Genomic DNA, 25,470 nt, shown 5'->3' on the forward strand with positions numbered 1-25,470 from the left:
TAATTTATCCCATTCGCAAACACAAACATCCAACCCATGAGCTTGTTTTAAGTTATATAAACATATAATCGATGAATATTTTTGTGTGATTTTCATTTTTTAATTGGATTGGATCGTCAAATGGGACTATCGGACTTAATTTTTGTAATACCTGAACTATTGGGCTGGTGTTTTTTTTACTGTTAGCTTTGAGATTATTCCTCATTTATTATTATTATTATACAACTCTCTCGCGCACACACTTTTTTATTTTATTTTTTGAATTGAAAGAGATGAGATAAACTAACTAGTAGCCTGAGTGAGGTTTACAAAAGAGTTACAAACATCTTTGGAGAGAAGATGAAGAGCCAAGCTTTGGCAAGAAGTGAGCCAGCTTGTTTGCCTCTCGGGATATCCAAAGAACTTCAATCGTCCTTCTTCGACATCGCAATGCTACAATGGCTCGGACTAGATCAAACTATAAAATTTCATATTGACGTTTACAGACCATAACAAGTTAATGAGCAATTTAATTTGGATTTTCCGAATACAAAATTTGGCCGCAATTGAACCATAAACATCAACCAAAATGCATAAACAAAGTTAAAGAAGAAATATTTTAGATGAAAGAGGTTTTACTCATCTATTTGTTTGAAACAGCTGCACTAGTTTCCATCTTCTCCCACAAACTTAGCTGATATAAAAGATTGTCGGACTGCATCAGTAATGAGGTATTGTCAGTTGTTTTGTGGTAGTCTAAACAAAATTCTTTTAGTCATTCCACGTCGAGAAAACGCCAGGATTAGAGCCCTGAACCGAGTCCCCAGACCAGCCACCATAGCCCTCAGAAGGCATGTCATAATCAACCTTAACTAATGCCAGCTCTTCCGTTGACCCCACTGCTGTCGAGTTGGAAGCCATCCCAATCCCATTATAGCTCCCACTAGAGCTTCCATTGTTATCCACAACAGATGGTGAACAACACCCCATGTTCATCATCAACCCCTGGAGAAAACCCGGATTGTTCTGGATGTACCCGTTGTAGAATTGAGAATCCTGGCTCGACTGGTGCAAATCATAACCCCAAGATTGATGGTGCAACTGCAACTGTGTTTGAACATAGTCTTGAGTGTATTGAGCGTTAAAGTCGTGGTTTTGCAAAGTTAGCAATGGTTGTTGAGGTGTCTCGAATGGTTCTCCCATTACAGGGTAAGTCTGAAGCCTGCTCGTGCCAGGGTTTCCATACGGGAAAGTAGTTGAACCAATAGCTATCATTTCTTCACGTTTCCTTGATGATTCTTCAAGTGCTTGAGCTTCCTTTAGCCGTTTAGCAGCTCCTCCTCCTACGGGCAATGCATTGCTCTCGAGGATGGCTTTTACATCGTACCGATTCATCTCGAAGTTGGTCACTGCGTTTAGTCCTCTGAACTTAATTGCTGCAATATCATAAGCTTCGGCAGCTTCCTCTTCTGTACCGAAAGTTCCCAAGTAAAGATCCTTGTTGCCTGCAACTCTTCCAATCCTCGCTTGCCATCTGCCTTGCTGATGATGTCTGTACATAAAGATACTTGTACGTTATACGATACTAATACACTTGAAAGTAATTTTGTCTAGTTTAAGTCTACCTTGTGACTCCACGGTACATGGATGCGCCCCTTGAGAAACCACTGCTCTTTCTGACAAAATATTTGAAACAAAAGATCATATCTTGTCCAGTTAGTTTCATAATTGACTTAATATATTCTCATTTCTGTGTAGTACCTTCGAATTGCGGCCACAAATTCTTGTCTAGTCATGTTCTTCATATCTTCCATCTCCTTCTCATAGTTACTAATCTGCAAAAATCACAAAAAAAGTCACCTTTAGAACTGACAACGGTAAACTTATATGATCCGGGAAATTACTACCAGTGCATGAAATATGAACACAAACTTATATACCGGGTAATTAGTGGTGGTGGATGTTCCCCAGTACTTTAGTGCAGCAAGATCATAAGCCCTGGCTGCTTTCTCTTCTTTGTCATAGCCGCCTGCTCAACATGGAGTACTTTTAAAACAGTTTTGCAGTTCACAAAGTTGAAATTATTGATGATATACATATACATATACATATATATGTATATATAAATAGGGAGAACTGTACTCACCCAAGTAGACTAGAATAACGATGTAAATCAAGGTAACCATGAAAACAATATAGAAAAAATGTTAGGAAATGTTAAGATATGAGTTTATATAAGATGAAATGTAAAAGAAAACCCTAGAAGTACAACCTTGTCGTCCTTTCCTTGATTGCCCTTCTCTCCTGCTGCTGTTGTCCCAAAGATGAGCTTCATATCTTCCAGTCCATCTATGCCTGCACTTTGCAAGAAACTTTGTTTACGAATCCATTTCCACTTAAACATAACCCATGATTTGGCCGATGAAAATGGTCCAAGCTCACCTTGTTACGCCACGGTAAATGGATGTTCTTTGCCCAAAAGTGTCGACACTTCTTCTAGCAGGGGGTGTTTCAACGATACTCGAACCATTCTCACCACCGGTTTCACAGGCCGAGCCGCCCTTGCCGCCACTGCCCATAGATAACGTCAGTGAGTGCAAGTTGCCGGTATTTTCATGGAACTCATAGACGTTGTTGAAGCCAACAAGATCCGAGGATGGGCTTTGGGGTTTAGATACTCCGAGGAAATCTTCAACCTTGGGGGGAGCTTCGCTTGTGTCGTGGCTGTTTATCAGGTTCCATTCTGTGTAAAAGAAGATGATAGTGAGAAATTAATCAGATCGAGAGATGCTATACATATACATATATCATATGTATTATGTATGTTACCTTGGACATGGAATGGATTTTCCATACTATCATTCATTAAACTCAGATTGAAGTGGTGGGATTGAGAATACTGTAAATGTGGTGGCAATGAAGAATGAGTTGGAGGAGGGAAAGGGAGCCAGTTGTTTGGATTCATAGCTGCAACAAGTGACAGAGTGAAGTGATCATAAATGACAACAAAAATGCTTTAGCCTCAAAATTTGCAGACGGTTGAGGAGAAGAAAGTTTAGAGGAGAGACAATGCAGCAGTTAAATAGATACATTTTTCAGTTGAGACGCTCGCAAATATGTTGTTCTCCTTAGAGATCTCAAGTTCGAGGAGATGTGTTTGTCGGACTTATGTATATTTTATTAATAAATTAATAAATTTATGAACAAATACTATTTTATAATCACACAAAATTATTGAAACTATCATATTTAAAGTTTAAAATTATCACTATTAGGAGAGTTTTATATGAATATCACTCGTATCCGAATAATAAAATAAGAAAATAAAGGTATTTTGAGTTGGAGTATTTATGAAAACAAAGTCCCACAAGTTGTTCCAAGAGGCAAGATACAAAATCTCAAGCAGTGTTTAATGTTTAAGCTTATAAAATTAAGGTAATTAATTAATGTTTGCAAGTCCCACTTGGGTGTATTGGAACTCTCGGGGCCTCGTTCCAAGCAGTAGATGACTCCTCAAAGCCAGCATTTTCCAAACAGTTCACCACTGCACGTAAAGTTATATCCCCTTGCTCCCTCTCACTTTAAAATAAGATATTTTTCACTAACGTGATTTAACTTTTAAATATGATCATATACATCAGTTTTTTTAATTGATTAATGAGGTTATTACTTACTATATTTAGTATAATTTTATTTATTATAGATAATCATATCAAATATCATTGAATTTTAGAATATGTCTCGATTTTACAATTGAAAATGTTTTCATTTAAATACTAAATTTTTAGTTTCGGATTCATTTAAAAAATTGACTTGTTAAATCATTAACATGAAAACCAAAAATATTTTTTATTTCACATATCTTTTTCAAATTTGAGGGTTTTTTTTTTATAAAATTTTTAACTATCATAATAAATTGTCATTCTCTAATGTCTTTTGCAGTTATCTTAGACATCGATAAACTCGGTATATCATTATCTATCACTTTATCATTTAAATTTTCTCAAAATCTCTTTTAAAATTATGAAACTAAATACAAAATTATCAGTATGGGAGTTGTGGGTTTTCTCAAATTTGAGAAGTGAAGTGGAGGGTGTTTGTATGAAAACTTAATTGTAAGATTTTTTTTTCGAGAAGACAAACAATATATCCTAAAACTAGTTTAATCATACGATAATAAGAGGAGATCATAACATTAAAACGTTAAACCTTGAGATGAATTTTCATCGACTCTGTAGATTTTATAGAAAACTAGTCTGATGAAAAAAGAAGAAGAATGAAATGTAAATATTTTAATACTAATATTGGTGTAAACGACAACTAGTAATGGACTACATTTGAACAGAAACAGCGATCAAAAGAGTTAATAATTTTCTACAATGATCAAATCAATACACAAACAAAAATACATGGCTAAAATTGAAGTACTTTAAAATTTAATAACAACTATATCATTGTGTCATTAATAATTTAATATCATAATTAAACCTGAAACTTAAATTTAATCTTAAGCGAACGTAAAGTAACCAAATTAAACTCAAGATGAGTACAAAGAGAAAGATCAAATAAGCTATGGAAATGGGTTTGGCCTCTCCTATTTTTTTTCATTACAAAGCAAAAATAAATTAATAAACAAATAATACAATTTTTTTTAGATCCGCGAGATTCACTCCCCCTGCGAAGTGTTGAAGAGGTGTGTGTACTGAAATGAAATAATTTATTAAAGTTACCGAGGAAATAAATTATTTTAAAAAATTAACACTTCTCTATTACGTGCGAGTATATGTTGAGTGATAATTACTCTAATATTTCTCTAAAAAATTACAATAAATTAGGGTAATATAGTATATATTTAAAACTAATGAAAGATTTAATTCAAGGACTTTGTTCGGTTCCCAAGTAGAAATCTGTTGACCACCTAATTGGTTTTCGCACACATGGTGTTGAATAAGCTTAGGGCGGAATCAATTGTGAAATTCAATCTTAGTCCCTTCAAAATTGAAGCGTTTAAGCTAAGTTAATGGGAAATTCTATTTTGGCCCTCTAACAATGATAGAATTTCGGTTTAATCATTAACAAATATATAATTATAAGTTAAAACAATAATAAAATTATGTTTAATCTTAATTTTTAACATCGATTTGTAAAAATATCGTCACAGTAACTACGACGTCGAGATTAATAGTATATAAATGGCGATGAGATGAATTTGATAAAATAATTAAAAATAGTAAGAAGAATCACACGTGGCATTAATTGGAGTGTTGATGAGACGGATGGTCCCTGCCTAAGTGTTGTGCTGTTTTATATTTTTGCGTTGACCGAATTGCACCATCGTAAGGGAGCAGGACCCACGTCTCACGCTTCTACTAATATATAAGGAATGATTTTTTTATTATTATTTGTTATATAATGAAATTAATTACTATATAATTATTAAATTTTCTCTAATTCCATGTCTAAATTTGTTTTTTGTTTCGTTTTTAAGAGATTTTGAATTTTATATATCAATCATTAATTTAAAAAATAACATTATATATATATATATATTAAAAAATCTATTAATCATTTTACCCATAATATTCGAGGAATTTCTGAAAAAATTGATTGTCTCTCAGCAAAATATTTGCATGAATAATAATAATAGATATTGAAGTTTAATATATACATATATTTAAAAGGTTGCATTTCATTATAACATTTATAAAATATTTTTATTTTTCTCAAATTTTTAATGAACGACATGATATTTTTAATACATCAATAAAAGCCCAACAGGTAGAAAATTCTAAAATGGGCAAGAAGATAAAACCCACTTAAATTTTCTAGAATTTTAGACCAAGGCATTTCCGACACTTTTAACTTCCTTTTACTCTGAGTCTATGTTCAAAGTATTGTTTTTACATTTAGAACAATCTCAACCATTAATACATGGAATTTAATTATATAAATAGACATCTCCGATCTTATTTTATATCAATAACATATTGATATTGTAACAAAAAAAACATATTAATGCAAAAAAATTAAGGGTAAATTACACGGGTGACAACTAAACTATTTCTCATTTTCATTTTGACCATCGACATTTCAATTTGATCAATTAGATCACCCAACTAATTAAATGCTTCAATCAAGTCACCTACCTTTAAAATTCAACCGAATAGGTGACGTGGCAGTTAAAACATTTTGGTATAATTACATTATTGGTCCATGTTACTTATATATTCTTTTTAATAAATTAAAATAAATTTAATCATCAAATCCGGAGGTGTCATGTGTCATCATTCAATTGGAGGAGTCACCCTCTTTTTGAAAGAAAATAAATCCACGCATAAGGAGGTAAGGGGATTAGTACCAAGGACCCATGGTATAAGGAGCGTAACTAGGAATTTATTAAAGTGGAGGTCAAAGTATTTTTTATTTTTTATAAATACAATTTTTTTAATTGAGAAGAGCTTGGTAAATTTTTTGTTTTTTTTTAAATATATATTTCTATATTATTTAAAGCTTAAAAATTTGGCGGGGTCAAGGCTCCTGTTGGCCCCCATGAAGTTCCGCCCATGCATGAGATAAAAAGCAAGCACCAAATCATTGAGCCAAAGCAACCAATTGGTATACTTCAGACAACAAATAATATATATCTAATATTTTAGTATGTAAATACTTTAATCAAAATTAATAATATTAAATATCTTAACTTCAAAATATATTTTAACAAGACATTAAGAAACAATAGAGACTGTGCGCTTATTGGTTAACGAGCCAGCTCAAGAGAATAGACCAACTATCATCCTTTATATTCAGGAGCTCAACGAGAAACAATAGACAGTCTGGTACCAACATGCCCCACAAGCAAGTAACATAATAGCAGATCGTCTAAATAAAGAAGTAAATCCAACAGATATAGAAGTGCAAATCTCTAAAGAACCACCATCAGCGATTGTCGGCCGCCTCCTTGAAGAGGAAACCCATATTAGTTAAGCTATAGGGAGTTATTTTCTTTACTTCACCAAAAAAAAAATTACAACTCTTGTTCGTCTCTAAATAATTATGTAAATGTTTTTTTTTATATTTTAGTCATTAATATTGTTATTTATTTATTTTTTAAAGAGATTTTTTATTCGTGATTTTATGATTTTTCACATACACTTGTAAACCCCAAAGAACTTTTTTGTTTGGAGAGGTTGTTGGAATGAAAATGAGTGCAAATATTTGTATGAATATTGTTGTTGCAATTATCCTGGATTAAGCATTTGCAAATTGAATTGATTAACAAGTTTTTTTATTGTTCAATAGTTGTTTAATGAGTTTGTTCTTTCGACAAGATTCGGTAAACAATTACATAGTGTTTTTTTATTTGTTTATGTTGTCATTTTAAATTCTTTGCACCAGTCATTTATATCATTTGCAACTACTAATTGTATTTATCTCTTTGAATTTATCTATGTATTGTCTCATTTTAAATAATAAGTTGTATCTGTCAATTTAAATTTATTTATTTATACATCAGATTATTTTAAACAATTTTTAAACTAATAATAATATTTAAATTTATTACATAAATAAAATTAAATACAACAAAAGTATAACCTTTTTTTTTACCAAGACAACTGCTTTAAACTAATCATATTTCTCTCCAGCATAATGTGTGAATTATTCAGATAAGGAAGGAAAAAATATAAAATTTTCGCTAATATTATTAATATAAGAAAAAAAATATAATATTAAAAACAAAAATCCATGGATTTGGTTATGATATAGATTTAATTATCTGCTTTCTTTATTTTTAAAGGAATATTCATGATAAATCTATTATTATAATTTAATTTTAAAGGAAATTAAAGTATTTTAGACTATATTTGTTGTGTTTTTGGTATTTTCTAGTGAAACATACATCAAATTCACGGTCAACAGGTAAAAAAAAAGATTGAATCGAAAATTTTGGGGTCCAACAATCATCGTTGATGATGATCGATGTCAATTTTGAGTAATGATCGAAAATTGAAGACTTTGGTAGAATTTAGTGGTCAATTTGATAATTTATATAAGTTTAATGGTTAAAATGATATTTATCTAAAGTTTATAGGCCAAATTAGTATATTTTAAAGTTCAGGGTTCAAATTAAAAAATAACTATTTTCACTAATGTGCCATGTCAAGTTAAAGACTCGGTAACCAAAAGATAACAATTGACAATATAAATAACCAAAATTTAACTTTCTTAATAAAAGAGAGTGAGAGTATATACGAACATATAACAATTCAATAATTAACCCTAAACAAAATAAAAAAATACTCAGACATACAAATAAGAAAAACTAAAGAGATTAAAAAACAATGTCGAGCTTTTGCTTGAAACATTATATTTTCGAGTCAATGCTTGAAAGCAATAGTCGAGTAATCATTTTTTAACTTTCAATAGTCGGAGGACTAAAAAACAACGTTTTATAGTTTGAATATAACTTTGTAACTTTTAATAATCATGAGACTTAATAAAATAATACTCTATAATCGATGAATTATTTGTGCCATTTACCCTAAAAATAATAATAATAAAAATCCTAATTTTCTCAATATTTTTATTTTATATAGTTTTTCTCTACTTTTCAGATTAATCTTATATTTCAATATTAATTCACGACCCCTAAAACTAAAAAGTGATATTTTTAAAACACATTTCAACCTCTTATGTTTATAAAATAATTATATATTAGAAAGTGATTTTAGATAGTCAAAGAGGATGAAAATGCAACGAGAGAAAGATCAGTGTACAAATTAATATAAGAAGAAAGGAGTCATCAAGGGAAAATAAATAAAATATCCATTTTCACACTGTTGTGTTAAATCTAGATGTACAATCAAAACTGCAGATTTTCTCTCTCTCCAAACACTGTCAAAGCTTACCTCACTCTTGTGTAAACTGAAGCGCACCAATATGACATGAAATGGAAAAACTTCCGTTTCTCTTTCGTTTTGTTTGCCTGGGTACGACATAAAATTAAACACAACGTATTTGATGCTTTATGAAATATGAATGTCTATTTTATATATACTCAATTATTTTTTTTATTTAGTCGATCGCAACATCAATTTTAACGTTGATTGTAGACCGTAAGTTTTTTTTTTCTGTCTTTTAAGTTTCTAATAAAAATAACTCTACTTTTGTAACATATTTGTGTCTTTGTGGTACACTTTTCGACTTCTTTCTCGGTCGTTTGCCCGTTGTTTTTATTTTATGTTTTTCAATGTCACACTTGATCAAGATGACACTTGTTTATAATCTTGTTGATATTCCCTGCTATGGACCATTAGACTGAATTTGAATACGCGATCTTGCATTCGTGGACAGTTTCTCACGAAGCTTGGCTTTGATTTGTTGTTCTCGGTGATCTTTCAATAATTTAATCTCCTTTTGTGATTCATTTGTCGATGCAATCAAATTTATTTATATCTATTTTCCATTCGAGTCTTTTAGTTGAGTTTTTAACTTTTTCAATGTATAATTTAAGGTGACCAATTTCAATGTAGTAGGAAAATGTCTAAATTTTGTATTTAGTTTACCGTGATAATGGAAAATTCTTATTATAATTTTAAATATTTTTAACTTTTAATAAGACCAACGACTTCCATTAAAAAATATCAAATAATGTATGATTTTTAATAAAATAATAAATTCTCAATAAATCATATTATAACTTGAAGATATATAAATTATTAATTTTAAAAAATATAAAATTAAATCATAAAAATACTTATATCATGTGCTAATTTAGAAAATATGATTGCTTCAAATCCCAATATACAATTGTGAATATAATTAGGGATAAATATAATTGGAATCGAATTAATTTTTTGATTGATTTGAGTACTACTTCTTTGCACGTTTTACACTAATCAATTTGAGTCTAAGGATGCTCCACTCAACATATTTTTTGAGTAAAAACTCGCATACAGTTTGCGACCTAACACACATATATAACATTATTATTTTTATAAGGTAAATAAGAATCAAATTAAGAAAACAAAGAGGTTGATATTATTGTTATTATTCTTAAATATATAAAGAAATATTATAATATTATCTTGTATTGAGTCAAATCAAATAAAATTTTCTTACCTTAAATTAAAATCTGGTTAAACTTTATCTTATCAGTCAAATAATTTAACTCGATCAAAACTTAATTTTTTTTAAAAAAAATCAATTATGTAAAATTAGATCAAATTTAAATTCATTCAATCTAAAGTTTATACCTATCTTACGAAATAAAAATAATTTAAGTATTATAAAGTATAGAAACTGAAGATAGTGTATATATATATATGGAAGCATTGACATGACATTTCATAAGCAATCTTTTGACCCTCTGTCGCTGCTTCTCTCTCAAGTCTCATGTCACCAAAAGTCTTTCAAGTAAAGCTGCCATCGAGAAGATCCACTCCCTTCTAAATCAAACTTCACAATGCAGGTAAAACTTTTTTAAAGATTTCGTTTAATATTATTCTTAAAAATTATATCAAAATTAGAAACACTTTTAAAAATAATATATGTTGGAATAGTATTTTTTTTTAAATTTAAATTCCTGATTTTACTTGAAATTCATTGGTCATGTGTGTGTCCACCATACAAAGGGAATTATCATTTGACACGCACAAGAAGAGTTAATGAATTAAATAATGTCGACCTATCACATCATTACCAACCTCCTTTTCCCTGTTCACGTACAGTCTCTTCCTAACTATCTCTGATCCATTATCACACAAAGAGAACAACACGACACAGGCTTACACTTACCTCAATACCAACCCTGTTGAGGATTCTAGCTTCTCCCAAGGTGTATAAAATCCCTATACAATCATCTTTTGATCTGATGAGTAGTTGCTTAATTTGAAGTTGATGATCTGATTCAATTTCAGCATGTTTATATGCTTCAAAGTTGGGGGGAAAAACACTGAACTGAAGTGATAATTCCACATTTTCCTTAATTAGAATTACATGCAGGAACTTGGTCCAGCTTTGATCGATGAGGAGTCTCTAATACCATTACCAAGTTAAAAAGGAAAACCCAGAAAAATAAACAAAAGGGAGAGTACAAAGATCATAATGGCTTATAATTAATACGTGTTACTGAGAGTATTCATTATCTTGCTCATTGTCAGAACCAAATTCATCTTCTTCATCAAAGCAGTCAATCCCGTAAGCCGAATGGCCACTCCCGAATGCTTTTATATGATCTTTGAGAGACCTCTTGTGCTTAAAATCAGACCCACAACTGCAGTACCATAGCTTCCCGCAGTTCTTCTCGTGTGTTCTCCAATCACCCCTCACCGCAAAGCTCTTCCCACATTTCCTACACATGAATGGTTTGATCCCATGCTTCCTCTTGTAATGTGTTTGTAGGGTTCTGAAATCCTTGAGTGGCTTCGACCGAGGATGATCGATGTTGTTCCGGCACCCCGGTGCACAACAATAACAAGGCAACCTCAGCATTGCTGTTGGTTGGGTTCCCCTTAGTGACTCTGGCCCTTTTCTATACTGTGATCCATGCCCCCACATATGCATCTACATAGAATTTGAGTACATGGAAAAAATATTTGCTTGCATTAATGGTTCGTTGAACAACAAACTTGCTGAAATTTTTTCAAATAAAGGACCATTTTTTCTCTGATTAGGGTTCCATTCCTATTGCTATTGTTGTATAAGCATCAAAAGAATAGAGGACGAAATGGCTCAGCTTCACATTTTGATTTTGCTTAAGCCGTGGGGGTTTAGTTTAGGTTAGTCAATTAAAAAGTGTCTGATAAGCCTGGATGAAAACTGGGATACTGACAGTTCTAGGCATCAGCCAATGGAACACAAACTTCAAGGTACCAAAAAAGAAGCATAAATCTTGTGTTGTTCAATCACATAAAGTGAGTTGGTGACTCAACTGGACCAGCTATAGATTTATTCTTAATTTTCAAATCCCAACACCCCAGAAATCATGCAAAAAGTAAAGAGAAAAACCCTAAGGAACCATATGTTTTCTATCTTATAATCATCATAACCAGGCTTAGAACAAAACTGAAAGTGTTGAAATCAAGCTCGAAAACAAGTGTATATACCTGCATGTTGTTGTATCTGTTGAAGGTCTTAAAGCAAAGCGGGCATGAAAACTGAGTAGGTCCAATCAGGATCTGAGAAGGAGTAGGGATCCAATATTGACCCTTGTTGAGCGTATTCGATAGGTATTGTGAAGCATTAACAGTGTCATGATCTTCTTTATCTGCACCAGTACCCGACCCTGAGTCTTCTTGAACATCAGCAGGCGATGATGTTGGAAATCTCGAGATCAAATCAGCACAAGAACTAGGGCTACCCGGGGCGAGTCCCAAATGAAGAGCAACAGTGACGGTTTCTTCATCATTCCCATTGCTTTTCTCCACTTCCATGGAAGAACTCTCCTGTTGTTCTTCATCACGCCTTGTTGGAAGAAGAGGGAGAGCTTCTTTGAGTGGAGGGGAAGAAGGGTTCCCGTCGATGATGGTATTCCAGTAACCATTGTAGTAGTAGCCATTAGAAGCAGCAAGTGAAAATGGATTCGAAGAGGATGAAGAGGAGAAGATAGAGTTGAAAGGGCTGAGATTGAACCAGCCATTGAAGTAATTGGAGTAAGGATCAGAATCAGACATGGCCTGATAGCGGTTGAAGTAGAAGAAATATAGGGTTTTTTTTTAGGTTGAGACTTGAGAGGAACCCCAGAGGACTCAACGAGATCAGCAGAAAAAACCCAAAGTTGAGTACTAAACAAACAGTATTAAAGAAATGAAAGAGTGGGGGCAGAGGATAAATCTGGGGAAGTTGAAAGAACAAGGTAAAGGTTGAACATTGCTACTGTGTGGAAAGTGCAGGAAAATGATGTATAAAAATAGAGGTTGAAGATGTAAAATTAATGTTGTGGAAAGGAGTAAAGACAGTCGGTAATTGGATTTATAGTTTTGTCTCCCCTACTTAGCTTCTCGGTTGCTTCTTTATTAGTGTGCAAATTAATGTCTACCTTTTAAATTTGACATTTGTGTTTGTAAGTTTATTTTAATATAAAAAGGCTTTAATGTTATTTGAATACAATAATTACATTAATTGATTTCAATAATTGCATTAAGTGATTAAAGAGATTATTATATTTTTTGAGAGATCTTGAATTCTAACGGTTGTATTTATAGAGTGTACGTATTGTCAATAGTTAAAAAGATTATGAGCATATACTACCTTATAATTAACTCAATCAAATACAAAAAATAAAAATAAAATAAAAACTAGTTTGGATTTTATTTTAATATATTTTATATTTGTTTTATGATTTATGTTCGAAGTTTGTGATTGCTTCTTTCAATAATATTCGGAGATTCAAATGTAATTTCTTTGAATAAGAGTACAATATATAATTTGGTGCTTATTTCACTAATTAAAAATCATTTAATCATTACATTGAAATAATATTAAAAAAATGGATCTAGTGGATCAGCTGAATTGGTTCGAAATACAACCCAGAGTCCTTTAACCTAGCTGAGAATATAAAAGAAAAAAAGAAGTAAAATATTTAAAAAATGGATTCTGATTTTCTCTTTATTTGTTAAAATATTGTATTGTACGTTTGTTTGACCGTAGGTAATGATTTTATGAGTAAAATATGACATGTAATAGTAGAATATGTTTGGTTAATACCCATAAGAAATTGAAAAGACTTTTGTTCTCGAGTTCTATTATGAGACATTATACTCACATGTCGAAATGGACACCAATACATTATGTCCATCCCTGTGGAATATGTTAAAATAATAGACTTAACTTGATTCAACATAGAACTTTTCTGGATGAACGAAGAAAACCCTAAAGTTATCGAATTTATCAAAATGATCATGTAAATTTTGTCGAACAAGTGTTTCACTTGAAGTAAAAGCAATATCACCTAATAGATCTTTGTTGACTGCGTTTAGAATCCCTGTTTAAATATAAGGACGTACATAAAATTTAATATTAAAAAATGAATTATCAAACCTTAAGAGCGTAAAATTAAATCATCAATAAACAATATATAAAATAATTAACTCCATACTTATATATACACTGATTTTTAATCAAATTTTAACTACATGTCATTTGTTTAACAACTCTAACTAAAAAACCTGTAAAATTGACAACTTCCTCGCAAAATATAGACACTTGAAATTTTAATTATTTTAAAATTTGTACGACTTAGGCTGATAACATGTTTTGAATTTTTTAGTACAACCAATTGGTAATTAGAAGCATAGACAGATTTAACCTACATGGTTATTGAAATATACAACCTCTAACCTAATCTCAAGAAAGAAAGATATTAAAAATATATTATCTTAAATATCCCGTTATTATTATTATTTATTTTTCCAAATCAGCAAATATTTTTATATTCTACAATCAAATTTAAATAAAATGTAACCTTTTTATTGTTAAAGAAAGAAATACAAAATTTGTTGAGGGTTTGTTTATTCGGCGTCGGGAAACAGTAAATCTCAAATGTGAATCAGAGCACAGCCAGCAGTTGCTTTGGTGGGCGCGCTGCTGTCGGCTTCGTTCAGTACCAGCTGATAGACTGTCCCCAAACCAACTCCACTTTTCGCAATCTCATTTTATTTCATCGAGTAAATTATATCGTTTATTATTGTAATTTACTCTTTTTTATTTTGTTTATTATATTTTTAATTTTTTTAATTTACTCATTAAACTTTACAGATTAAATCATTTTATTTACTCTACCGTTAATTATTTAACGATATTATGACATGACCTAAGAAATGACATAAGCATCAAAATGACATAAGAAAAAATTCAAATATATACCAAAATAATATCGTTTCGAATCCACTAAAAAAACCTTTTTTTCTTCATTTCTTTATTTTTCTTCATTTCTTTATTTTTCCTTTTTCTTCTCCACATTTTCTCTCCACTCTGCGATCAGTTGCTGCTGTTGGTCATCACATTATTTTCATTCCGGCCACCGTTTACCGTTATTGATGGTGGTCGTTTGGTCCCAAATTTTATGGGTCGGTTCACCTCGATCCCATGAGTTCGAATTTGGTGGTTGTTTCACCGAAAAATGTCTCAAAACCCATAAATCTAGACTGATACTTTTCTTCTTCATCGCTTTCAATCTCAATTTTGTGGACTTCAGAGCAAGTTTCAAAAAAAATGCAGGTTAGATTCGGACTCATGGTGTCGAGGCGAAGCGACCCATGAAATTTAAGATTGAACGACCACCATCTACGGTTGTCGGCAGTGACATCCAACCATCTTCAGTTTTTTTTTGTTTTTTTAATTATTTTATATTAAAAATAAATGAAAAATGCTATGTCATCAAAACGTTATAGAGACAACGGGAGAGTGAGCAAAATAATTCAATTTGTAAAGTTCAGTGAGCAAATTAGAAAAATTGAAAGTACAATGAGCAAAATAGGAGAAGAGTAAAGTACAATGATGAACGATGTAATTTACCATATTTCATCTTATCATCTTTTTTATTAAAATTAATTTTTTTTATAAACTTTTAATTATAAAAAATTATTACTTTCCGACGTCATTTACAAACATTCTAGAAATCGATATACTTGTTTTATTATCATCTCTCATTTTATTAATTTAGATTTTCTTAAATATCTCCAAAACTCATAAAATTAAATAAAAAATATATTATTTTTAACATATTTGAAGGTTTTCTTAAATTTGAGAGATTTATAGTGTTTGTTCAAAAATTTGAACGATGAGATATATCATTTAGAGAAGACAAACAATATAGCTCAATATCACCTTAGTTAGATAATCATTGAAGGAGGTTCGAAGTATTAGCGTGTCGAATCTTTAGATTGATTTTTATCGATTTTTAATGTACTTCATAAAAAATCAAATTGAAGAGAAACATGAAGAGTGAAATGCTTACAATTTGATATTGATATTGTCGTGAATGACAGTTGATAATGAGTGACTATTGATTGTTAGTAATGATAAAAAAGTTTAGTGTCTAAAATTAAAGCATTTTAAATTTCAATAACAAAACTAATACATAAACTAAAGAGTTCATATAACCGTAAAAAAATATTAATTTGAGCATCGATATATCCATACTAAAATGATGTTATTTTGATCATATCGTTGATGAAAATTATTATTCTCTTACCACTTAATGATCTAATAATATAATTCATAAAAAATTAAAGTTTAGTGTAATAAATATGCCAATTTATAATTTAATAAAAATTGACAAGAACTAAATTCAATAATTTTGATTTCAATTAATTGCACAATCATATATTTAATTTCATTTAAAGTTACTTATAATGGTGTAGAATTTAACATCCATAAATTTACCAACCTAGTTCATTTTTAAATAAAAATTATAATATGAGAATAAATAAATTAATAAGGCATTATTTATGCGGTTCCGCGTAAGAGATATAAGAACATGAGGAGGACAATTGCATACAGTACCCACTCATAGAGAATGGGGTCACTTCTCAATAATAAATATGATATTTATAGAAAAAAAAATAAGTAAAATGTACTTGAAAATGTTAATTAGTGATAAGCTAATAAATTGTTTTTTTTTTCTTTTTCATAAGTTCAATTTTTGTTTTTAAAATTAAAAATCAAAACATCATACCGATAGACGATACATTAATAATACATTTGAAAAGAATTAAATTAGTGAGTAATTAATTTATAAAAACCACTTATCGATTAAGAAAACCCGAGTATAATGAACTTAAGGACGGATGCACGATCTTATACTATGATTTGAACATCTAAATTTTAGGAGGGGATAAATTTATAAAATTCTAAGGGATGAAAATAAATTTTCAATAGAAATACATAGAAAAATCTAAAATATACGATAATTTTAAAATTCCAAATCGCGAATGCCCCTATCCGCTCCCTTTCAATCCTTCCCTGAATGAATTATTTTACCTTTTCAATTGAATAAATAACGAATTAAATGCTAACAAATCTAAAAACTTCCTTAAAGTGGAAAATGAAACTTTTGCTATTAGCATTAGTTCCACAGTTTCTTATATACAAAAGGGCAACGATAATTAAATAACCCTAAACCAATACTTAAAAGAATATCGATTTAGTTGTTTATTCTCAAAATAGTAATTACATAACCATTTTAATTAAAAGTTCTTTGACAATTAACCCTACTAGACAACAAAAATAATGATGACGACGATGCCAAGTTAAAGGTGGATAAACAATTGTGTTTTTTGTTTTTATTTTTTTCATTTTGATTTTACAATTTATATTTAGGGTTAGAGAATGCTTTTCTTAATAATATATTTTTTAAGATTTAAACATGTATTTTAAAGGGGGTATATAGTTCATAAAAAATTATAAATTTTTAACATTCTTAATAATACGTAAAAAAATATTATATTTTAAAGATTATAATTCTAAAAATTAATTATAAAGCTTAGTTCACTTATCATTACTTCCTATGCTTGTAAGTAAAAGGGACCCTTTCTGAAGGCACAAGTCAAAGTGATTTTCATGCATGCAAGTAAAATGTAAAGTTTTTTGGTAATAAATTAGGTGGAATTAATTAGTTTGACAAATGACATGTATGTTTTCCAAGGTACATGTCTTCTTTTCACCAGACATGCCGCTATGGTAGACTAAATCACCAGAATAAAATAAGGTAAATAATTACAATTTAATTATTTTCTTAAATCATATTTATTTCAAAATTAAATAATTTAACCTCTCTTATAATTCAATTCAATTTTATCTCTGTTGAGTTCAATCGATCTGATTGGATTCATAATCAAATGTGAAACCTAATTAGAAGTCTAAAACTAATTAAATAGTGGCATCGACCAAAGTGAAAACATAAAACAATGTTTTGAATGAATAAAAACATATTTCAAAACTCTTCCTAAATATTAAAATAACCTTAATTAATTGGGATTATATTCCGAGAAAATGGACAAACTTATAAAATTATAAAGGAAGATGAACTTATAAATATTAAAGGATGAAAACAAAATTTCAATCGGAAATATAAAAGATTATCTAAAATGTATAAAAACTTGAAATTTTTATGATACGATTATCCTCGTCCACTCTTTCACGATCTATCCATGATTGTTTTAAAAGTAAATAATATTTTCCATGGTGGAATTAATGTTCCAATATGATCCCCATGTTCCCGAGACAGCACGAGTATGTTGGTTTTGAGTATCTCTTTGAAACTTCATGTCTTCGTGTTGTTCCGTCATTTCCAGACATTTGCTCTGTTTTCTGTAATAGCGTCTCACAGAAGGCACCAACCCAAAAGAATTATTAATTAATCAATATTTTTTCCTTCCAATTTGCCTTGGCAATGTGGAGGGTTGATCAAGTGCCTTGAGATTAATTAAGAGGGACTCGTTTTAGCCATTCAGTCAACGTTTTATTACCCATGAACTGTTTGATAGGGTCCTGTTTGGTCTAATTATGTATTTCATCCTTTTGTTTTATAGAAATTGATAAGTTAGTTACTCTAATTTGTCAAAATCCGGCCATTGTATTTTATGGAATTTGAGAAGTTAGTTCAAATGTTGGTAAACACATGAACTTGAATTGGTAATTTTCGCTAATTTGTTGCATTCAAATTGTTGAGTTATTGATTTTTTTAGATCAATTCAACAATTTAACAGTAAATGGAAACATATAGCCGTAAAATAATTTAAATTAACATGATATTGGAAATCACAAACAATTACAAAGTAAATAATGTTGAAAACGTAACAAATTCATTACCCGCAAAGGGGGCTATAATTCGAAGGACAAACCACAAAGCTTGCAAGAAACCAATTGACGACTTCTTGTAGCTACAATCCCTTCTCTTATTACACCAACATCGAACACATAAATGTATCTTAGATTAAATAAAATGGTAGATGAAACCACAAAGCATGTACAAGGAAATGCCTTTGTTTTATTAAATAATTAGGCTTCTTTAAACTTAGTGCACGCATTGATAGATACGAGGTGGCTTATAGTGTTAAGTAAGGGAATGACATGGATAAAGAGGTGATGGAGGCGTGTAGTAATATGGAGTTGGAGGGAATATATATATTGGGGGAGGAGACTTGGAGGTTTGAGGTGGAATCGAATGTAACGAAGGACACAGAGGCTTACATATGTAATGAGGTGGAAATAAATGAGATTGGAGAAGAAGGTATCTTTATATGAAAATAGGATTTTGTGGAATTTATTTGTAATGCGTAGGTGGTGGAGGTGACTTGTAAACATACGAAGGAGGTGGGGGTGACTTGTACACATATGGAGGTGGCGGAGGTGGTGACTCATATTTGTATGGAGGTGGTGGTGGCGACTTGTACTTGTATGGAGGTGGAGGTGGCGACTCGTACTTGTACGGAGGTGGTGGTGGTGACTTGTACCTATAGGGGGGAGGAGGAGGTGATTCATACTTGTATGGAGGTGGAGGTGGTGACTCGTACTTGTACGGAGGTGGAGGTGGGGACTCGTACTTGTATGGAGGTGGAGGTGGTGACTTGTACTTGTAGAGAGGATGAGGAGGTGACTCATACTTGTATGGAGATGGTGATGGGGACTTGTACTTATAGGGAGGTGGAGGTGGTGACTCGTACTTGTACGGAGGTGGTGGTGGCGAATTATACTTGTAAGGAGGAGAATGAGGTAACTCATACTTGTATGGGGATGATGGTGGTGACTTATACTTGTAGGGAGGAGGAGGAGGTGACTCGTACTTATATGAAGGAGGTGGTGATGACTTATACTTGTATGGAGGTGGAGGTGGTGACTCGTACTTGTATGGAGGTGGTGGGGGTGACTTATATTTGTATGGTGGTGGAGGTGGTGACTCATACTTGTATGGAGGAGGTGGTGGTGACTTATACTTATATGGAGGAGGTGGTGGTGACTTGTACTTGTAAGGAGGAGGATGAGGTGATTCATACTTATATGGTGGTGGAGGTGGCGACTCGTACTTGTACGGAGGTGGTGGTGGTGACTTGTACTTGTAGGGAGGAGGAGGAGGCGACTCGTACTTGTACGGAGGTGGTGGTGGTGACTTGTACTTGTAGGGAGGAGGAGGAGGCGACTCGTACTTGTACGAAGGTGGTGGTGGTGACTTGTACTTGTAGGGAGGAGGAGGAGGCGACTCGTACTTGTACGGAGGTGGTGGTGGTGACTTGTACTTGTAGGGAGGAGGTGGAGGCGACTCGTACTTGTACGAAGGTGGTGGTGGTGATTTGTACTTGTAAGGAGGAGGAGGAGGTGACTCGTATTTGTACGGAGGTGGTGGTGGTGACTTGTACTTATAGGGAGGAGGAGGTGGCGACTCGTACTTGTATGAAGGTGGTGGTGGTGACTCGTATTTATACGGAGGTGACTCGTACTTGTATGGAGTTGGCTCACCGTCGGCAGCTACAGTGCTTATTATCAAGCACAATGCCAAGGCATATGCTAGGCGTGGCCAAATCGTGGCCATTTTGGGGGAACAAGGCACCGAAACTCCCAACTTGTTTTTACTTCCTATACCATACAAATAAAAGGCTATTTGTATTTCTGTTTTGTTAACTACAACAAAGAGCTTGAAGTTTATATAGTAAGCTCCCCAATATCCTTGGGAATTTTAAATTCGTCCATATGAAAATTCCCACCTTTAATCAATTAAATAATTTAATCCCATATGTTTCTCAAATGTAATATTAATTATTGCAAAAATAAATTAATGTGACATTCCACCAGCTCCTACAAGTCAATGAAGGTTGTACTTTACATGTTCTCAACAAACTTATTGCATTAAAATAATATTCAAAACTTCAACTATATATATAATTTCATATATCACAAATTCCATGAGTTCACCAAGCATTAATTATTTTGTTATAAATATTTTCTTTAGTATTTTAAGTTTTCATTATTGTTACAAAGAAGAAAATAATACAACAAATAGTTGTTCATGTATAAATATATGGTGTGTGAATTTTATTTTGAATAAATTTTATTCGAATATATTTTAGTTATTAATCCAATTATATTTGTAATATTGTTATTAAAATTAATAAAATATAAAGTATGTGGTTGACCAAATTAGAAATATTAAGTTTTAGATATTTTTTTAATCAGACGAGCAAAATTAAATGAGACGTGTTACCAACTATTGCGGTTGGATTAAAAAGTCAATACAAGGCAAACAAATGGATGCACGTTAGAATGGTTAAGCACCTTGTTATTTATTTATTTTAATATTTTGTGATATATTAACGATTCTCGGTAGTCGATTGAAATGTCATTAATTCAAAACTTTGTTGGTATAGATGGAAAATGTGATTTTTTAAGGTCAAAATGAATTAAATTTTGATTATTGATATTAAATTTATTAATTTTTTTAGTGAATTAGATTATTATTAAATTAGTTAAATGTTATTTAAAAATTAAAATGATAAATTTAAATTTATATAATTATTTTCAAACGATTTTAAATTTATATTATATTTTAAATAAATAATATAAACTAAAATTTTAAAATAATTTAATATTATTTTTATAGTTTGATCTTCAGTTTTAATCATAGTTCAAATTAAATATCTGTTTGGTTAAAATTATAATAATTATATAATTTGATTCAATACTTCAATATTATTTCAGTTTTATTACGGTCTCAATTTCAATCTACCTAATACTATTTCGATATAATTTTAAGGTGTTAATAAAATTTAATTAAATATCAATTTTAATAGAATTTAATAAATTTTTAGCTTAACTTAGTGGATAAGATGGGTTCAAATCCTCTTCTTCTATGATAAGATACTTAATTTTCCTTTATCTTATTTGATAAATAAAAATATAAAATTTCAATGAAATTATAACAAATCCAAGCATATGATACTATTTAGATATAAATTTTTAATAGTGATACTTTTGTAAAAAAAAAAAAAGCTAATTCCTTGAACAAAAATAGAAAAGTAATAATAAGGTGGTGACTATTGATGTAGTTTACCCTGCATATGATTCTATTTAATCTTATATGGTCAATTTTTCTTATTTTTATTAAAAATTTAGGTCCGGGTCAAGTTGTTCTAAAGGTGAGGTTAGGTTAGATTTAGGATAATTATAATAATATTTCTCTCTTTATTTTTTATTAGATACATATTTGACCTAGTATCGAGTAGGATTTTTACTTAAAAAATCAGATTCGTTCTCGGATCGACTAGAGCCTTCCTAATCTTATATCGAATTAGATCATGGGTAAAAATAATATAATACTCGGATCAAGTTCAAATAAGTAGAAATCTGCCATAATCTGACCCTTGACTATCCCTAATCATGATGCATTAATTTGGTTTTTCTATTTTCTTTAATTGGTTACCGAAGTTTCATCACTAATTGCTATTAGTTTAAGAGAGTTGAGAATATAAATACGAAGAAACCTCCACTAGTTAATGAAATATGGATTGATTCCTTGAATCAAGTCCAAAACTTGGTCTAGGGAATAAAGTTTTGGCTTTCGTATTCGATCAAAATTTTGAAGTGATATGAATATTAATTCGAATTTATATTTACTATACTGAAGAAAAAAAACAATTTACAAAGAAGAAGACAGTCGCAATGATAGCTAAAAATAAATGTTCAACTTTAAAGATAGGTGGTGAAGCATTTTCAAAGATAATTAAAGTTAAGGAAAGTCAGTAATGAGTTGTCATATCGTTTTCAATTGAATATGATTATATTATGATTAGTCTTAAGACTGTATTTAATTTTATAATTAAATTTATGTTTTAGAGAGTCCATACTTCGTTTAAAGCCCAGTTTTAACTTAAAGTTTGATAACTTATTAAAAGCCCAAAAAATTTCAATCTTAATGTAAATAACTAATGAATTTCTCCACATGTATAGTGGGATAGTGGATTAGTAAATGTAAGGTAGATGAGGTGGAGACTCGTTGACATATGTTGAAGGTGATGAGGACTTGTATACATAAGGAGGATATGAAGACTTGGTGACATAAGGTGGAGGAGATGACAGAGATTAGGACTTATATGTATAAGGAGGAGGTGATGCAAGAGATGGTGGAAGTGGTAACTTGTAGACATAAGGAAGAGGCGTTGAGAGAGATTATATAAGGAGGAGGTGATGCGAGAGATGGTGGAAGTGGGAACTTGTAGACATAAGGAAGAGGCATTGAGAGAGATTATATAAGGAGGAGGTGATGCGAGAGATGGTGGAAGTGGGAACTTGTAGACATAAAGAAGAGGCGGTGAGAGAGATTATAGAAGAGGTAACTTATAGACATAAGGAGATAGGGTGATGAAGATAGTGGAATAGAAGGCTTGTGGACATAAGAAGGATGTGGTGAGGAAGAGAGAGGAGTTTCAGACTTTTAGATATAAGATAGAGGTGGCGAGGGAAATGAGGGTGACGGGGAATTGTAAACATACAAAGAAGATGGTGATGGAGATGATGGAGGTGAACATTTGTATGCATAAGGTGAGCGTGACAGCTGACGAGGGAGATAGTGATAATGAAGATTTATAAACATAAATAGGTGGTGAAGGGAGACGATGGAGGTGGGAACTTGTAGACAATTGACGAGGTAGATGGAGGAGTTGTAAACATACAGTGATAGAGCTGATGAAGATGGTGAATCTATAAATATTTTTTTAAGATAGACATATATATATTAATAAGATAAAAATTTTATATGGAAGATACAATCAATTAATAAAATAAATAATTATCCAAAAAAAATAGATTTAAGTGTATTACATTAATGTAAAATGTAATAACCTCTTTTGTGAATGAATGTTTAACCCAAAGACCGCATTATATATAGTGATCCCTCCAATATTATTTCAATTGGTTAATGTTCCATGAAGTTTCAAAGGATGCATGATTGAGGGAACTATTTGAGTAGTTTGTCCAATTGATAATGTCCCCAATTATTTAAGCAGCCAATTACTTGTATATACAACCAACTTTAATTATGTGTTTTGAGTGTAAGCTCGAAACGTGTGATGAATTAGGCCATAACTCGCATTTAAACCACACCATTAATCTTATAGACGTCCCTCTATTTCTAGAAGCTATCCGGTTGGAATGGGCACTATCCTTTTCCCATCACCAATAGCAAATACTAATATTTTCAACAACAGGAATATATCAACCAGTACAACTAATTCAATTAATATCGATATTATTGTATAGTTATGGAGATTAAAACTTCAAATGTGTAATGTTCATTTTTTTAAAATATGTATATAAATTTAAATATGATTATTTTTTTTTAGATTCACCTTATATATTTATAATTTTATTTGTACCATTAAATTTTGAATAGTGACAATCCATTGGTTTAATATAACGAGGTATTAAATGTTCTAATAAGATTAGAGTTCGAATTTTGATGTTGTGAATAAGTAACGGGGCAAGAATAATTGACCTTTACAATATATGATCTGAATTCGTCGATTAATATATTGGATATTTGTGATTAAATTAAACAAATGTAATCATCTATTATATGAAAAATATAATCATTGGATGAACTAAAAGATTATGAATTTATCTTTTTTTTTTAATAAAAATAAAATTTAATCCCAACCATAAATTTAGATTCATCTAGCGATTATATTTACGTGTAAAATTAATAGATCTTACATAACAAATCCTACATATATATATATATATATATATATACACACATATATTATTCAATTATACAGTATAATAAGAAATAAGAACATATTTACTGAAAAAATAATGAGTTAATTTTGTTCGTATATTTTCACTCATTCAACAACTCTAAATCTATATAAAAAAAATTATATTATATAAGTGGATCGTGACTCATATATATATATATATATATATATATATATATATATATATATATATACATGCGTGAGAGAGAGAGATTTCACATTGTCTTGCTTAGAAAGGTGCAATTGAAAAGTCAAGATAGGGCTGCTGAAGCATGAACTTTTCTTTTCCTCGTGTTTTTCTACCTTAATTGTGTGAACCATTTTAAATATAAATTATGTGTTTACTGAAAATGTAAATGACTCAAGTTTCAAGGCAAACACAACTCATTTTCTTCGATCACAATTCTTGTATTACTCTCCATGTGGGTTTCTTAATTGCTTACTGATTAATTTGGAAAACAAATGAGGTAATTACAAAATTAATCCTTCAATTTAATTTTCTCTCTTTTTCATTTCATTCCCCAAGTTTTAAGTTTCGATAGATTTAGTCCTAAAAGTTTCCAATAGTCGTAATTGTTTTTAATCGCGCCGTAAAGTAATATATACTTGGCCAATCAGTGTTGAACCACAAGCATAGGGTATGGTGATACTGATATGACTTCATATCATTGTTGCAAAATAATAATGATAATAATAATATCATATGATGCATATGACAAAAATGAAATAATATTTTTATAATATTAGA

At 30.8% G+C, this 25,470-nt stretch overlaps 3 protein-coding genes across 3 annotated transcripts; all 3 read right to left on the minus strand.

Annotated features, from left to right (window-relative positions):
* Positions 1 to 750: 750 nt before the first annotated feature.
* On the minus strand, positions 751 to 2,944 carry LOC120161983 (AP2-like ethylene-responsive transcription factor PLT2). The gene is made up of 8 exons (XM_039172183.1): positions 2,809 to 2,944; positions 2,422 to 2,722; positions 2,252 to 2,334; positions 2,126 to 2,134; positions 1,920 to 2,008; positions 1,741 to 1,814; positions 1,605 to 1,655; positions 751 to 1,531 (listed from the first exon to the last, which is right to left on the minus strand). The coding sequence occupies exons 1-8, from the start codon at positions 2,942 to 2,944 to the stop codon at positions 751 to 753; spliced, it is 1,524 nt and encodes a 507-aa protein (XP_039028114.1).
* Positions 2,945 to 11,103: 8,159 nt separating this feature from the next.
* LOC120161767 (zinc finger protein WIP2-like) lies at positions 11,104 to 12,700 on the minus strand. Its single transcript, XM_039171975.1, has 2 exons — positions 12,084 to 12,700; positions 11,104 to 11,541 (listed from the first exon to the last, which is right to left on the minus strand). The coding sequence occupies exons 1-2, from the start codon at positions 12,648 to 12,650 to the stop codon at positions 11,104 to 11,106; spliced, it is 1,005 nt and encodes a 334-aa protein (XP_039027906.1). The 5' UTR covers positions 12,651 to 12,700.
* Positions 12,701 to 18,784: 6,084 nt separating this feature from the next.
* On the minus strand, positions 18,785 to 20,506 carry LOC120162345 (extensin-2-like). Its single transcript, XM_039172508.1, has 2 exons — positions 19,614 to 20,506; positions 18,785 to 19,433 (listed from the first exon to the last, which is right to left on the minus strand). The coding sequence occupies exons 1-2, from the start codon at positions 20,504 to 20,506 to the stop codon at positions 19,244 to 19,246; spliced, it is 1,083 nt and encodes a 360-aa protein (XP_039028439.1). The 3' UTR covers positions 18,785 to 19,243.
* Positions 20,507 to 25,470: the final 4,964 nt, after the last annotated feature.

This window comes from Hibiscus syriacus, unplaced genomic scaffold, assembly GCF_006381635.1.
Source record: "Hibiscus syriacus cultivar Baekdansim isolate YM2019G1 unplaced genomic scaffold, ASM638163v2 tig00111402_pilon, whole genome shotgun sequence".
NCBI lineage: Eukaryota > Viridiplantae > Streptophyta > Magnoliopsida > Malvales > Malvaceae > Hibiscus > Hibiscus syriacus.

Bases quoted from the DNA above. Each gene is read 5' to 3' on its own strand.
- LOC120161983 (XM_039172183.1), bottom strand. From the start codon at position 2,944: ATGAATCCAAACAACTGGCTCCCTTTCCCTCCTCCAACTCATTCTTCA. The intron at 2,723-2,808 runs GTAACATACATA...TCTTTTACACAG, and splicing joins AAATCCATTCCATGTCCAAG to AATGGAACCTGATAAACAGC. The intron at 1,656-1,740 runs GTACTACACAGA...ATATTTTGTCAG, and splicing joins TTTGTGGCCGCAATTCGAAG to AAAGAGCAGTGGTTTCTCAA.
- LOC120161767 (XM_039171975.1), bottom strand. From the start codon at position 12,650: ATGTCTGATTCTGATCCTTACTCCAATTACTTCAATGGCTGGTTCAAT. The intron at 11,542-12,083 runs GTATATACACTT...AATTCTATGTAG, and splicing joins ACAGATACAACAACATGCAG to ATGCATATGTGGGGGCATGG.
- LOC120162345 (XM_039172508.1), bottom strand. From the start codon at position 20,506: ATGGCCACGATTTGGCCACGCCTAGCATATGCCTTGGCATTGTGCTTG. The intron at 19,434-19,613 runs GTACAAGTCCCC...TCCCCCCTATAG, and splicing joins CCACCTCCACCTCCCTATAA to GTACAAGTCACCACCACCAC.